This window comes from Molossus molossus, unplaced genomic scaffold (assembly GCF_014108415.1).
Source record: "Molossus molossus isolate mMolMol1 unplaced genomic scaffold, mMolMol1.p scaffold_m16_p_6, whole genome shotgun sequence".
Lineage (NCBI taxonomy): Eukaryota > Metazoa > Chordata > Mammalia > Chiroptera > Molossidae > Molossus > Molossus molossus.
The window spans coordinates 20,655,051-20,670,870 of NW_023425399.1; the positions used below are offsets into that span (position 1 = coordinate 20,655,051).

A 15,820-nucleotide genomic window follows, 5' to 3' on the forward strand; every position below is an offset into this window, starting at 1 on the left:
TCCCATAACTACAGATAAGAATTATAAAGAACAGAAGAATGCACTAACTTAAATACTCAAGGTCATTGATTTTTTCCCCCTTTTCAATTGATACCTCCATGAGATTAAAAAAAAAACAAAAAAAACTATTTTTGCCCTGGCCAGTTTTGCTCAGTGATTAGAGCATCAGCCTACAGACCAAAGAGTCATGGGTTCAGTTTTGGTCAAGGACATATACTTTGTTGTGGTTTGATCCCCGGTCGGGGTCATATAGGAGGCAACCAATTGATATGTCTCTCCCATGGGTGTTTCTCTCTCTCTCTCTTCCTCACTCCCTCCCATTCTGTCTGAAAATCAATGGAAAAATATCCTCAGGTGAGAATTAAAAAACAAAAACAAAAACCTTTCTATCCACATTTACAGTTGAGAAAACTGAGATTTGAAGAGGTTAAGTAAATCGTACACAATCATACTGTTAGCTGGTAGCAGAAACAGGACTCAAATTAAGTTAGTTTGACACCAAAATCCATCCTCCTAATTTTTGTTATACTGCCTCCCTACATGCTTTCTCCCTTCTGTGAACTATTTATGTAAGTGGCTTTTTGCAGTTTGGCCCATAATTGCGTTCACATTGTTTTATATAGGCCTATTCTTCTCAAATAGAAAGTAAATTCCAGGAGACCAGGGTCTAGACCACTTAAACCTAATAACACATTTTATCTGATATTTGAAAGAAAATTAATTTAAATTAAATTTATGTCTAATATGACTAATTTTTCTTTTCATTATCAAAGCCAAGTACTGGACAACTAGAATAAGGAAGTAGTATCATGTGGTGAAAAGAGTAGTTGACTAGGAGTGAGAATATCAGATTAATCTCAGCTCTGCCTCTAAGCAATATATGACCCTTAAGCAAGTTAGTCTTTGTGGCCTTAATCTACCCATTTATAAGGACAGTTGGCCTAGATGGACTTTAAACTGCTTCAAGTTCTAAAAATATTGTTATTCCATGAACATTTGTAATGTGTCAAGGCAAAAGTAAAAGGCCAAACTTTTCATTAATATGGTTCTATTTTGGCTAATTGGAGTAATTTCTTTTCTTTTTAAAAAAATTTTTCTTTATTGATTTTAAAGAGAGAGGGAGAGAAAGATAGAAACACCGATGAGAGAGAGCATTGATTGGCCACCTCCTGCATGTCCCCCACTGGGGATTGGGCCCACAACCCAGGCATGTGCCCTGACCAGAAATTGAACTGGCGACCTCTTGGTGCATGGGTAAACGCTCAACAACTGAACCACACTGGCTGGGCTGGAGTAGTTTCTTAAGAGTACTATTTCCTTTGTGGATTATTTCAGTATATGTATAAGACATGCCCCAAAACAAGGAATGAACTACAAATGTGGTTTGCTAATGACACTACAGCTATCTAAATGACACAGTTCAGGTTGAAAAGAAAGTTATACTGTGGCTCCATAAGAAGTATATCAACTGGAGCAAATCACTGAAAAGATGTCATTAAAAAAAAATTAATAAAAACTAGAGCAGGGCCCTGGCTGGTTTGACTCAGCATAAACCTGTGCACTGAAGGGTCATGGGTTCAATCCCAGTCATGGGCATGTACCTAGGTTGCAGGTTCAATCCCCTGGGTTTCAGGGTCATGTGGGAGGCAACCAATTGATGTGTCTCTCTCACATCGATGTTTCGCGCACGCTCTCTCTCTCTCTCTCTCTCCCTCCCTCCCTTCCACACTCACTAAAATCAATGAAAAGATATCCTCCAGTGAGGATTGAAAAAAAAAAAACTAGAGCAGGAAGAAGGTGGGCTCTAGGGCAAAGGACTTTGGAGGTAAAAGAAGTCTTCATAGATTATAAAGGATATAATAGAGAATTTGAAAAATATTAAGTATATGATAAAGGTGAATTATACAAGAAAAATGCTAGGCAATTTTTAACTTCAGAGAAAACAAAAAATCTGTACATAAAAGGAAATGCAACCATACATTACTCTTATGTAAACATTAATTTTAAATTAACTTTAAAACAGAGCTATAATTATATTGGGAAGATTAAAGAAGTTAGAATATATAAGAATTAAATTCTCATCTACCATTATAGGAAATCAATACTTTCTAAAAAAAAAAAAGATGACAACATGGCAATATAAACATATTATATAAAAATATTGAGGTAACAAAGAGAAGTAACCACATATCTTACATATTTGTACTTTACTTTCTTTTAACAAATATGATTTGTAGTTTGCTTTTGCTTTACTGTAAACATAAAATAATTGAATAATAATGGCCCATACAGAACTTGTCTCCCACTCTTCTACCCCTATATCCCTAACACCTACAGAGGGCTAAGTACCCAATGACTTCAACAATTCCTGTTGGTTGAATGACCACTGTAAAAATGGAGTGATGATGTCTTGTTATGGAGTTGCAAAATTTTGCACTGAAAGTAAATTTAGAGATTATCTAATCCAGTACTTCCCAAATTGATATTCCATGGACTATTTCTTCTTATGATATTGTTTTTCTTTATTGATTTTAGAGAGAGAGGAAATGAGGAGGAGAGAGAGATAGAAACATCGATGAGAACATCTATTGGCCACCTCCTACATGCTCCCCACTGGAGATTTGGCCCATAACCTGGGCATGTACCCTGACCAGGAATCGAACCGGCAACCTTTTGGTGCATGGGTTGACGCTCAACCACTGAGTCACACCGGCCAAGTTCTTCTTATGATATTAATAGCATACTGCAAAAAAATGTTTGGGGCTCAAATAAATTTGGAAATCTCACGTTAAACAAAATTAATCAGATGTGTTTACTGTAGGAATTCGTGGAGACTTTACTATGTTAATATACATTGGGAATCCCATGAAAGGCAATTATTTATGTAGTGTTTCTCAGACTCATTTGTTTCATAAATTAAGAAGCCCGTGCTAATATCTCTATTAATTAGTGGTTTCTGGAGCATTCTTTGGAAAACACTGATCTAATCTACTCTCCTCATTTTACAACTACGGAAAGAGACCCTGTTCAGGTATGGATGGTAAGAAACTAGAAAGAAAGGCCTCAGGATTCTGGAGCAATCTCCAGTGATTAAACAGCTCTGGTCTGTTTTCTCCGTCTTTCACCATGCACCTGAATTATTTCAAACCAGGGGGTAAAATTCAGATATAAGCATCTCCTGTGCAGATCTTTAAAGGTTTTCTGATCCTTAAAGAACATAAAAGGTGGGCTCAAGTCTCAGCAAGAACTAAAGAAAATCTAAACAGACATAGACCATGAGTTTCAGTGGCCCAGTGACCCCAAATTGAGCAATGGCAATGTGATTATAGTACACCCACTCACATTTATACAGGGTTTTTCAATAAATAAATAAGTGTTTTCACATCATCTTATTTGGTTCTCATAACAATCTAAGCAGAAAGACAGGGGTGGAATTATTTTCCCCATTTTATGGAAGAGGAAACTAACTGACTGTCAGAGAGTTGCCTGTAGTTACACAGCAGGTGAATGGCATAGTTAGAATGAGAATCTAAATTTGCTGTCTCTCAGATTAGGGCTTTTCTCACTGTATCATATAAACTGGGCAAATTTTGACTGAGTACCAATTTAGTTCTTCCATGTAACATCCAATCTGCTTCAACTAGCTCACTTAAAATTAGGATACATTCTCAGAGTGCTCACAAGTAGTAGCAGAAGCAACACCCCAACTACTGGAACTTGAAGGTACTATTTGAGTTCAGTATATTAACACATCTTGTAGAGAGCTATGTTGCCAGGAAGAGGAGCTCTTAGAAAATTCCTGCTGGAGAGGCAGCATGGGCTAATTTTACAAGCAAGGAGTAAGACAGACTTGGTTTTTAATCCTGGCTCTACCACTTACTCTATGACCTTATTCAATGTGTAACTCTTCTATGCTTCAGTTCTTCATCTGTAAAATGGAACTAAGAATACCTATTTTGCAAAGCTGTTGAGAGACTAATATAAGGTATTAGAGGGATAGCATAATGTCATGGTCAAGAGTGTAAGCTCTGGAATTATACTACCTGGGTTTGAATCTCAGCCCCGCTTCTTGCTAGCTGTATGGCTTTGGGTAAGTCACTAATGTCTCAGAATTTCAGTTTTCACATATGTAAAATAAGGAAAATAATAGTGCATCAAATGAAATAATATTTGTTAAGAACTTGAACATAGCCTGGCCAGTGTGGCTCAGTGGATGGAGCGTCATCCCACAGACTGAGAGGTCCCCATTTCATTCCCAGTCAGCGCATATTCCTGGTTTGCCAGCTCGATACCCAGCAGGGGCTTATAGGAGGCAGCCGATTGAAGTATCTCTCTCATAATAATGTTTCTCTCTCTCTCTCCCTTCCTCTCTTTCTAAAAAAAAAAAGAACACAAACATAGCCCTGGCTGGTTTGGCTCAGTGGTTGGAGCACTGACCTGCGGACCAAAGGGTAATGGGTTCAATTCCAGTCAAGGGCACATACCTGGGTTGCAAGTTCGATTCCCAGTCCCAGTTGGGGTCATGTGGGAGGTGACTGATCAATGTGTGTCTCTCTTATTGATATTTCTCTCTCTCTCTCCCTCCCTTCCACTCTATTTAGGGGATCAGTGGGAAAATATCATTGGGTGAGGATTAACAACAACAGAAAGTACTTGAGCATACTGGTGGTGGTAGTGAAAAATCCAATACCAACTCTTCTCCCAAAGCAAGAATGAGAAAGAAAGCTGCTCAGTCCTCTTCTCTTCTATTTACCCTCTCCCCTCTTTCCTCTCCAACTATAAGCCAAGAACACCAGACCAGAAGTCAGAACACTTGGTTTTGAATATATGTTCTGTCACATGCTATTTATACTATTTTAGAGAAGTCGTTTCACTTCCTTGAGGTATTTTTTTCTCACCTGAGACATTAAATTAACTATAGTTTGCTTACTCTACCAGGTTATTATAATGAATTCATGGATTTTAAGATACTTCATGAACTATGAAACACTATATAATGTGAAGGATGACTTTTATCTACCACAGACTATTAGATAGATGTTTTTACCAGTAGAAAGCAATTTTATCGCCAAGTTTTTTCTCATGAACAATTCGATCCAGTACGTTGTAGCAGATGTTGGTAGTTGCTCCTTTCATCCACTCAATGAATATTTTCCCTTTAGTCACATCAAAGTTGTACTTGAGAAATGGGCCAGGACATGGGGTCTTCCAATAAAATTCTTTGGCAATGTCTCCCCAAAACTCTGCAATGAAAAGGGAAGCCCAACATCACTAAGCTTTTCAGACATGTATCCTCAAATATCTTACCAGTCTATGTACAGGACCAAGTCACAACTTCCTTGCCTTATACTCTAGGACCCACCACCTGGGTTCCCTCCTCCACCTGTCTAATCTTATCACCCACCACTCTCCTCACCCATCTTCTATTCCATTAGCTGAATCTTGACTGAAATTTCTTCCTTCTCTCCTCAAAATTCCCACTCCATTTTTTTTTTTTTTCTTTTTTACCATCTATTCAAATTGCAGCCACCCAGGGCCTATCACAACACCTAGCACAGGGTAGGCAATTTTTAAATGAGTTAATTAATGAAAGGAAGAAGTCCTTTATCCACAGAGCCTTCCATGACCATGTCTTTCTCTTAATTTGTTCATTCACTCTCAGCAATTATTTAGTGAGCAACTCTTTATTCTACTACTATATGCCCAAGTGTTACCTGCTCTGTGCCTGATGTTGCTTTAAGCTCCTTATCCGTATTATTTCATTTAGTCCTTACCATAAGGAGCTAGACCCTGTTTTCATTCTCATTTTATTGATTTAAAAATCAAGGCTCAGAAAGGTTAAGTAATTTGCCCAAGGTTATAGTTACTAAGCCACAACTTGAACTTCCCTAAGGAAGATATTCTTCTTAAAATCTGAAAGATGAATAGAAGTTTTTCTTTACTCTCCCACCAGGAAAGAGAGTACTATGGGATGGGAAGGAAAAAGGGCATGTGTTAAAAGAAACTCTTTAAGGCTGAAGCACTGAGAATAAGAGAAAGAATAGCAGGAATTGATGCATAAACTGAGCAGATCATGCAATCTTTCTGGACATGATAAGAAACTTGGTATTCATCCTACCAGCAATGGAAAGTCATTGTAGGATTTTAAGCAGGAGACATGATAAGATTTACAATTTTAAAATATTTGCCTAAACCTCTGGAGAAAATGCAATCAACAGGTAAAATATGCAATTGCAGAGCACTTAGGATATTCTCAGTATGGAATCAGGAGTTAGAGGGGAGAAAGACTTAGAATCACAACAATGGAAGGGATTTTAGAAATTATCACCCCCTCATTTTAGTGATAAGAAACCAAATCCATAGATGTAAAGTGACTTGCTCAAGGTTATATGATTCAGTTTATAAAATGTACATAGTTGGTTTTGAATGTAAAAGACATAATTGAAAGCAAATGGTGTAGCATTTGCAATCAATTAAAGAAATCCAAATTAAATCATTCTAAAGTGCCATTATATACATATAAAAACTAACAAAGATTATAAAAAATAAATTTAATGCCTGAGTGGCCTTAGGAAACAGATAATCTTATATGATAACGGAATTGTAAGAAATGAGCACAATTTTAAGTGGATGGCAGGGCAGTGTCTGACAAAAGCCGTAAAAATTTGTATACCCTTTCATCTGTTAATTCAACTTTGGGGAACACACTCCAAGAAAATAATCCCAAAGGAAAAGAAATTGTTTATTAAAAACATGCTGATAGACCACTATTTATTCTAGTGAAACTGGAAACAACTCAAAAGCCCAACAATGAAAAAAAAAAAAAAAAAAAAAAACTGGTGAAAACCAGAAATACTAGTAGTAATGCAATAGACTACTAAATGGCCATTAAAGAGAAAGTGAATGAGAATTGGTATTTTATTTTATTTTTTTTTAAACTCAAGTCTGGCCTGGCAAGAACTGGCATTTTAGTGAATGCCATTCATGTACCAAGGACTGAGCTAATCTCATTTAATCTTTATATGGCCCTATGAAATAATCATTAATTATCCTAATTTTATAGATAAGGACATTTAAGCTCAGGAAACATAGAACACTCTCCCCAAGGACCACACAGCTAGAAACCAGAATGCAAAATCAGATCGGACTCTAAAGTTCATTTGTTACAACTACATTGAGTAAGTATGTTTGTAGACTCAAAAATATTTTTAAGTGATAATAGTAGACATAGAGTATATAAAACTATTTATGAACCACATTTGTGTTCATCAACAAGGAGTAAATAAAACTGAGTTTTATAATCACTTAGTTTTGTTTTTCAGTCATTTGGAGGCTTTTCTTTGTGGAGGTGGAAATTTGGATGTTTCATTGATAAACATTTTAAGTACTGAAGAAGTTCAGAAGAAGAAAAAATGAGCATAGATTTGGATGATCAGGGAATGTCTTGTGGAATTGGTGGGGTTTGACTAGAGGAGCAGAAGGAAAAGGGCAAAAGCAAGGAGGTAGAAAGGGGACCTTTGTGTATTCAGTATATCAATGAGAACAACCTGTCTAGAATAAGCAGTGTGGTAGGGAGTAGTGGGAGAAAAGGATAGAGAGATAAAGTAGGGTTAGTTATCCAGAGACCTTGAAAGACAGGCAGAATTTTAATTTAAAACTGTAGGAAATAGGAAACTGTTGAAAGTTTTTAAAGTGACATAAGAATGCAGTGTTTCCAGAATATTGATCTAATAGTGTCTAGATAAATATATCAGAGATTGAAGGTGGATGAGACTAGGGAAAAGAGAACGAACTAGGAAGCTGCTTCCTTGAGCTAAAAGGGTCTGTGGGAATAAAAATAAAGGTAATCTGAGAGACATTGTGAAATAGTATTTGATAGACTTTGGTGAATAGGTTTTTCAGTCAAGAGTACCTTGGTTCACAAGGATGTAAAAGACCTGTACTCAGAAAATTATAAGACACTGAATAAAGAAATTGAAGAAGATAGCCCTGGCTGGTTCGACTCAGCGGTTAGAGTGTTGGCCCGCAGACCAATGAGTCATGGGTTCCATTCCAGTCAAAGGCACGTACTTTGGTTGAGGTTCATCCCCATCCCTGATCGAGGTTATGCAGGAGGCAACCAGTCGATGTGTTCCTCTCACATCGATGTTTCTCTCTCTCTCACTCTATCTACAGATAAATAGAAAAGTATCCTCATGTGAGGATTAAAAAAAAAAAAAAAGAGCCCTGGCCAGTTTGGCTCAGCGGTTGGAGCGTTGGCCTGTGGTACAGAGAGACCCGGGTTCGGTTCCCGCTAAGGGCACGTACCTCGGTTGCAGTTTGTCCCCGGCCCTGGTTGGTCGTGAGGGTGGCAGCCACTCGATGTGTCCCTTCACATCGATGTTTCTCTCTCTCTCTCTTCCTCTCTCTCCCTCCCGCTCTATCTGAACAAAAAATGGAAAAATGTCCTTGGGGTGAGGATAAAAAAAAAAAAAAAAAAAAGAAAAGAAATAGAAACCGAAGAAGGTACAAATAAGTGGAACCATATACTGTGAAGAAGTAACATCACAAAATTGTCCACACTACCCAAAGCAAACTATAGAGTCAATGCAACTCCTATCAAGATACCAATGGTGGTGCCCTGGCTGGTTTGGCTCAGCAGTTAGAGCATTGGCCTGCGGTCCAGAGAGACCCAGGTTCGGTTCCTGCTAAGGGCACATACCTCGGTTGCAGTTTGTCCCAGGCCCTGGTCGGGTCATGCGGATGGCAACCACTCAATGTGTCCCTTTCACATCGATGTTTCTCTCTCTCTCTCTCCCCCTCCTACTCTACCTGAACAAAAAATGGAAAAATGTCCTCGGGTGAGGATAAAAAAAAAAAGAGAGAGAGATACCAATGATGTATTTCACAGAATTAGAACAAATATTCCAAAAATTTATATGGAACCACAAAATATCTCCAAATAGCCACAATAATCTTGAGAAAGAAAAACAAAGTTGGAGAAATCATGCTATCTGATATCAAACTTAATTACAAGGCCATAGTAATGAAAACAGCCTGGTACTAGCATAAAAACAGATATATAGAACCCGACCAGTGGGGTTCACTTGCTTGAGCATCTTCCTATGTACCAAAAGGTTGCCAGTTTGATTCCTGGTCAGGGTATATGCCCAGGTTGCAGGCTTGATCCCCAATGCGGGTCATGCAGGAGGCAGCCAATCGATGGTTCTCTCTCATTGATGTTTCTATCTCTTTCTCCCTCTTTCTTCCTCTCTATAAAATCAATAAAACATTTTTTTAAAAACTTAAAAAACAAACAAACAGACATATAGATCAGTAGAACAAAATAGAGAGCCCAGAAATAAACCCACATCTATTAATATTTGACAAAGGAGACAAGAACATATAATGAGGTAAAAATAGTCTATTCAATAAATGGTGTTAGGAAAATTGAACAGATACGTGCATAAAAATGAAACTAGGCCACCATCTCACATCATACACAAGAATAAATTCAAAATGGATTAAAGATTTAAATGTTAGACTCAAAACCATAAAAATTCTAGAAGAAAACATACACAGCCCGGGCAGTGTGGCTCAGTGGTTGAGTATTGACCCATGCACCAAGAGGTCGCCAGTTCAATTCCCGGTCAGGGCACATGCCCAGGTAGTGGGCCAAATCCCCAGTGGGGGACATGCAGGAGGCGACCAATCAATGTTCTCTCTCATTGATGTTCCTATCTCTATCTCCCTTTCCCTTCTTCTCTCTCTAAAAATTAATTTGAAAAAAAGAAAAGAAAACACAGATGGTAAAATCTTGGACATTTCATGTAGCAATTTTTTTCTTTATTGATTTTAGAAAGAGAGAGAGAGAAACATTGATGAGAGAGAACATCGACTGGCTGCCTCCTGCATGCCCCCCACTGGGGATTTGGCCCACTACCTGGACATGTGCCCTGACTGGGAACCAAACCAGCAACCTCTTGGTGCAACCTCTAGGTTGACGCTCAACCACTAAGCCATACCAGCTGGGCACGTAGCAATATATCTCCTCAGGCAAGGAAACAAAAGAAAAATAAGTGGAACTACATCAAACCAAAAAGGTTTTGCACAGCAAAGGGAACAATCAACAAAATGAAGACAACCCATCGCATGGGAGAACATATTCTCCAATGATACATCTAATAAGGATTTAATATAAAAAATTTATAAAGAACTTATACAACTCAACACCAAAAAAACAAACAATCCAATTTGAAAATGGCCAAAGGACTGGAATAGATACTTCTCCAAAGAGGACATACAGATGGCCAATAGATATATGAAAAGATGCTCAATGTCACTAATCATCAGAGAAATGCAAATTAAAACCACAATGAACCCTGGCTGGTGTGGCTCAGTTGGTTGGAACACTGTCACATACACCAGAAGGTGGCAGGTTTGATTCCTAGTCAGGGCACAGACCTGCGTTGCAGGTTTGATCCCTGGTCAGGGTGTGTGAGGGAGGCAACTGATCAATGTTTCTCTCTCATATTGATGTTTATCTCTAAAAAAATTCTATTAAAAAAAATCCACAGTGAGATATCACTTCACACCTGTCAGATGGCTATCATCAATAAGTAAACAAACAACAAATGTTGGTGAGGATATGGAGAAAAGCGAACCGTCATGCACTGTTGGTGGGAATACAGATTGGTGTAGCCACTGTGGAAAGCAGTATGAAGTTACCTCAAAAAATTAAAAATGGAACTGCCTTATAACCCAGCAATTCTACTTCTGGGGATATATCCAAAGAAATCCAAAACGCTAATTCAAAAGAATATATGCATGCCTGTGTTCGCTGTGGCATTGTTTAGTATAGCCAATATTTAGAAACAACAAAAGCACCCATCAGTAGATGAGTGGATAAAAAAGCTGTGGTATATTTACACAATGGAATACTATTCGGCTGTTAAAAAGAAGGGAATATTACCTTTTGCAATAGCATTGGATGAACCTGCAGAGTATTATGCTAAGTGAAATAAGCCAGCCAGAAAAAGACAAATACCATACATTTCACTTACATGGGAATCTAATGAACAAAACAAACAAACAAAATAGTAACACTCATAGATATAGAGAACAGACTGACAGCTGTCAGAGGGTGGGAGGTTGCTGGACTGGGTGAAAAGGTAAAGGGATTAAGCAACAAAAATACAAAACTTATAAACAGACAACAATATGGTGATTACCAGAAGAAAGGGGGGTGGGAGAGGTAGAAAAGGATAAGGGAGGGATAAATAGTGATAGAAGGAGACTTGACTTGGGGTGGTATACACACTCTACAATATACAGATAATGTATTGTAGAATTGTACACCTTAAACCTACATAATTTTATTAACCATGGTCACCCCAATAAATTCAGTAAAAAAAAAAAAACTACCTTGGTTCAAATCCCAGCTCTACCACTAAGTAGCTTCGTTGCCTTGTCCAAGTTAGTTAACCTTTCTAAGCTTCACTTTCCTTCTCTGTAAAACGTGGATGATATCAGTCTCTGCATCAAGTCAAATGGGATTTGTGGTTAGTAAGCAGTAAGAAAGCTGTAAATAAAAAAGATATATAGATATATCTTATTAGAGGAGAGGTTGATGAGGAATTTAGTTTGGAATAGAGACACTGACAGAGATTAGAAAATTAGGTAGGAGAGCGGGTTTGGGAGGGAAAATTGGTCATCTCAGCCAAGTCACGTTAAATATGGTATAACAAAGGTGTACGCATAACATGGTCTACAGATCTATGAAATTGGGAGCCAGAGCATAAGTGAGGTCCTGGGTACAGTGCTAAATGTGTAGAATAAGAGTTATTATTATTGTGGCAGTCACAGCTCACCCCTGGGACACAAACGAATTCACGATGGGAGAAAACAGAGAGAGGAAGAGAAGCGAAAGGGGCACTCAAACCTGGACACTGCCTGCGGCAGTCAATGACTCTACACTTGACTCAGTTCTGTCCTGCGTTAGTCAGAATTGTTCCATCCAGGTTGTTCTGATTGCTCTCAAACCCACCATCATTCACTGAATGTCCCAGACGCGCCAGGGTGCACCCTTTACTTAGCACCTGCTCTGTCATCATGCAAAACCATGAGACAGGTATTAGTACCCCTACCCGACAGATAAAGGAAAGAACTCTCGGGTTTCAACACTGCCAAAGGCCAGCCAGTGAGCGAGGGGTGAACCAGGATCTGAACCTGGATACTCCGGGTGCTTGTGCCATGCCAACAGCCGATTCCTCACCCAGCCGAGGGCCGGGGCAGGGAGCGTCCCTCGCTTTCCCAACGCCGTGGAACTATCACAATTTCCGAGTTATTACCACCCAGCCCACTACACACACACACACACACACACACACACTCTTAATTGAAATGTGACTTTTTCCGTCTTAAATTGGGTACTTTGAATATTTCTGAAATATTAAAAATAGAACGGGGGCTTGCTCACTAATTGTGGGAACCCCAGGAGGGGAACCGGGACCGTTCCTGCCCCTCAACAGGGCAGACTAACTTGTTAACGGTGTCGGGAGGCAAATGGCTGAGCCGGTGTGAGCCGGGCAAGGAACGTTCTCCTCAAGGTGCCTCCTCGCCCGCCCCTGGGAGCCGTGCTGCTCACCCCAGGAGTCCTCTTCTCCTCAGGAAACTTTCACTTTCCTCTCAGAGCCCCCATTCCCTCACGGAAACCGCGTCTCCTCAAGAAACCTCCAAGTCACCAGGGAATTCCCCAACTCCTAGGGAACCCTCATCTCCTCGCAGAACCCTCCTCATGGAACCCCCATCTCCTCCCGAACCCCTTGTCCATCTCCTCCGCAACTCTTCTCTCGCAGAGCCTCCATCTCCTCACCGACCCCTCAACTTCCCAAGGGAGCCTTCACTCCCCCAGGAAATCCTCACGGAACCCCCACTTCCCCTCGGAACGCGCCCTGGGAGCCCCACTCCTCTCCTCACTGACGTCCCCAGGCGCGCCCGGGTCCGGCCTCACCTCGCGGCTCCTCCACCGAGCGTCGGTGCAGCTCGCGGTAGCGCTGCAGTGAGGAAACATGCGCGGAACGGCTGAGTTCGGGCGGCGGCGACCAGCTCCGCGCCCGGCTCCGCGCTCCAGCCTCCTCCCGGCCCCCACACCCATTGCCGCTTCGACCCCGCTCCTCAGGAAGCCCCATCGCCTCAAGTTCCGAGCTCTGAAGACTGGAACAGCCTTCACGATCGCCCGGGGAGCTCCGGGGCGAAAAACAGGCCGCCCAGGGCGGGGCCTAAGAAAAGGGAGGGGCCTGGGCGGTGGGGCGGGGCTTAGGCAGATCCGGCGTGGTCTGTCCGGAGGGGCGGAGTCATGCCAGGGTTAGCAAAGGCACGAATAGGGAAAAAGCGAGCAAGGCTTAAGTACTAGGGGAGGAGGAGCCGATTCGCGGAAGGGGTGGGACCGTGGAATAAAAGCAGAAGGAGCGGGGCCTGGCGTGACAGGAGAGAAGGCGGGCCCATGGGGTGACGAGCGTCGGGTGGGGTTTTGGAATGACAGTAGAGAGGTTGGGTTAAGGCGGGGATGGAGCGGGAAAGAGCGTGGCTAACAAGAGGAGTTGAGTCAAGTCCACGATGGTCTGGTTACACAAGCCTGTCACACCACAGAGTTGAAAGCCAGATGGAGTAGGGTTCTTTCTGGGTGCCTTCTGGGAACACTCCCTCAAAGAACTATCCCTCCATTCAGAGTAAACTCCTCCCCTTTGTTCTCAGGGGAAAATTCCTCGCACGACGTTTAGGGCATGGCCTGGGGGCAGGACCCCTCTCTGTTAACGTTTGTAACCTCAGACTTTCTCCCACCCCGAGGATATATATGTCTTCACTCTTCCTGCCTCCACAGATTTCCATCCAGCTCTAAAGTACAAGATTCATTGAAGAGTAGGAGGTGTGTTCAGGTCTTTGCTAATAAACCCACTTCCTCATTGCACAAACGGTATATTCAGGAAAAGGAGGGAATTTGTGCAAAGTCACAGAGCAAACAACCACCAAGACAGGTCCAAACCTAAGTCTCCTGACTCCAAGTCTTTTTACTCCCTCATCAGGCTGAAGCTACGGCTTGTGAAATACTTGTGAAATACTGTACGGAAGTCTATGCAAATAGGAAGAATCACTCATATCCTTCTTTCCTTCCCAGTCTCTTTACTTTACCAAGAGACCATTCCCACATGCCACACTTGAGCTCAACTACCTCCGGCTTCCCTCTATCAGTTCCACTCCAGCAAGGAGGGGCCAGGCAGGACCCCCCATCTCCCACTTGCACTCACTACCAAGAAAGGCCCACCTCAACCATCAGTTCATAAAATGGCTCTCAAGATAGGAAGGAACCTTAAATATTTAACAAGAGTGATTGTGAGACCCAGAGCAGTCTCCATCTCCTGAAGCCTACACAGGGTTTGTGACCACATCAGGCCCAGCCTCCCTTCCCACCTGTACCTTTGTCCTTTGCCCAGCTAACCACAAGCCCAGTACATCTTATACTGGAGAAAAAAAAAAAAAAATTCCATGTTCAAATCTATGATCCAGAGCCTGGGGGGGGGGGGGGGTCAGATCTCATGGAGTGAACATTAACCTCACAGAGGAGACAGATACTTCATCCTAGAGATATTAACTACACTGAACGGGCACACACTGCACTGAAGGTACATGGACTCCACTAAGGGAGCAGAGATCTTGCTAAAGGGTCTCAGATCTCACTGAAGGCTGTGGACCCTGCTAATAAAACAGGAATAGCATTGAAAGTCACAAACCCTACTGGGGTGGACATGGACTTCCCTCTAGGAGATATAGAAGATACAGAGTTTACTAAATATATATTGACCCCACTGAAAGGACTCAAACCCCACTGAGGGAATGGACATCAATGAGAGGGCACAGACCTCATTTAGTCGGGATAGGTCCTACTGGAGGGATCATATTTCACTGAAGCATAATAAGCCCTATGGACCTCACTGAGAAGATACCAGCTTCTCACCCGGCTGGTGTGGCTCAGTTGAGCATTGACCCATGCATCAAGAGGTTGCTAGTTTGATTCCTGGTCAGGGCACATGTCCAGGTTGTGGTCCAAACACCCAGTAGGGGTCATGCAGGAGACAACCAATCGATGTTCTTCCTCATCGATGTTTCTATCTCTTGCCCTCTCCCTTCCTCTCTCCAAAATCAATAAAGAAAAAAGATACTAGCTTCTCTGTGGAGAGGAAGGCATAAGCAATGGGCACAAAGTCCCATGTACAGACAGTCATCTTCCCACCGTAGACACAGTTCTGGGCAGCCCTCTTCCTTTCCCCTCTCTCCCTCCAAACCTCCCAAATCCCAGAGCTGTCTCCAACACACTGCTGTCCCCTCCTGTCTACAGGTGGCACTGCATGCCCTGGGCCCAGAATAGATTTTTGTTTTTATTTAGATTTTTCAAACTGTCCTGGGGTTGGAAGAGGGGATGTATGCCCAGAGGCTCCACCAACCCCCTCCCTCTGCCTGTGAAGTGTAAGAAGAAAGTTTGGACAGGAGGCCTCCTTGGAAAGGGAAAGTAGTGCAAGCTATAGTGTAGTTGGAATTCTTAAAAGTGGGAAGAGGATGGATAGGGTTGGATGAGATGAGAATCCACAAGATTAAGGACATGAAAATAATGATAATAATTGCATGTATTGAGTAAGACCTATACTAAGAGCTTTCTGTGTGTTATTTAATCCTCACAACAACCACCTGAGATGGATACTATTATTCTCTCAAGTTTTCAGATGAGGAGGAAGCTCATATAAAGAAGATTAGGTGTCTTATCCAAAAGAACACAGTAAGCACAGGA

General features: G+C 41.5%; 1 protein-coding gene across 1 annotated transcript in view; it reads right to left on the reverse strand.

Moving 5' to 3' along the window:
• The window catches only part of ACSS2 (acyl-CoA synthetase short chain family member 2), a 62,500-nt gene extending 49,252 nt beyond the window's left edge, over positions 1-13,248 (reverse strand). The window contains exons 1-2 of the mRNA XM_036244122.1: positions 12,992-13,248; positions 5,048-5,243 (exon numbers count right to left, since the gene is read on the reverse strand). Of these exons, the coding sequence (XP_036100015.1) occupies positions 5,048-5,243; positions 12,992-13,169 (374 nt within the window). The 5' untranslated portion in view covers positions 13,170-13,248. The remainder of the gene's footprint in view (positions 1-5,047; positions 5,244-12,991) is intronic.
• Between the last annotated feature and the right edge of the window lie 2,572 nt (positions 13,249-15,820).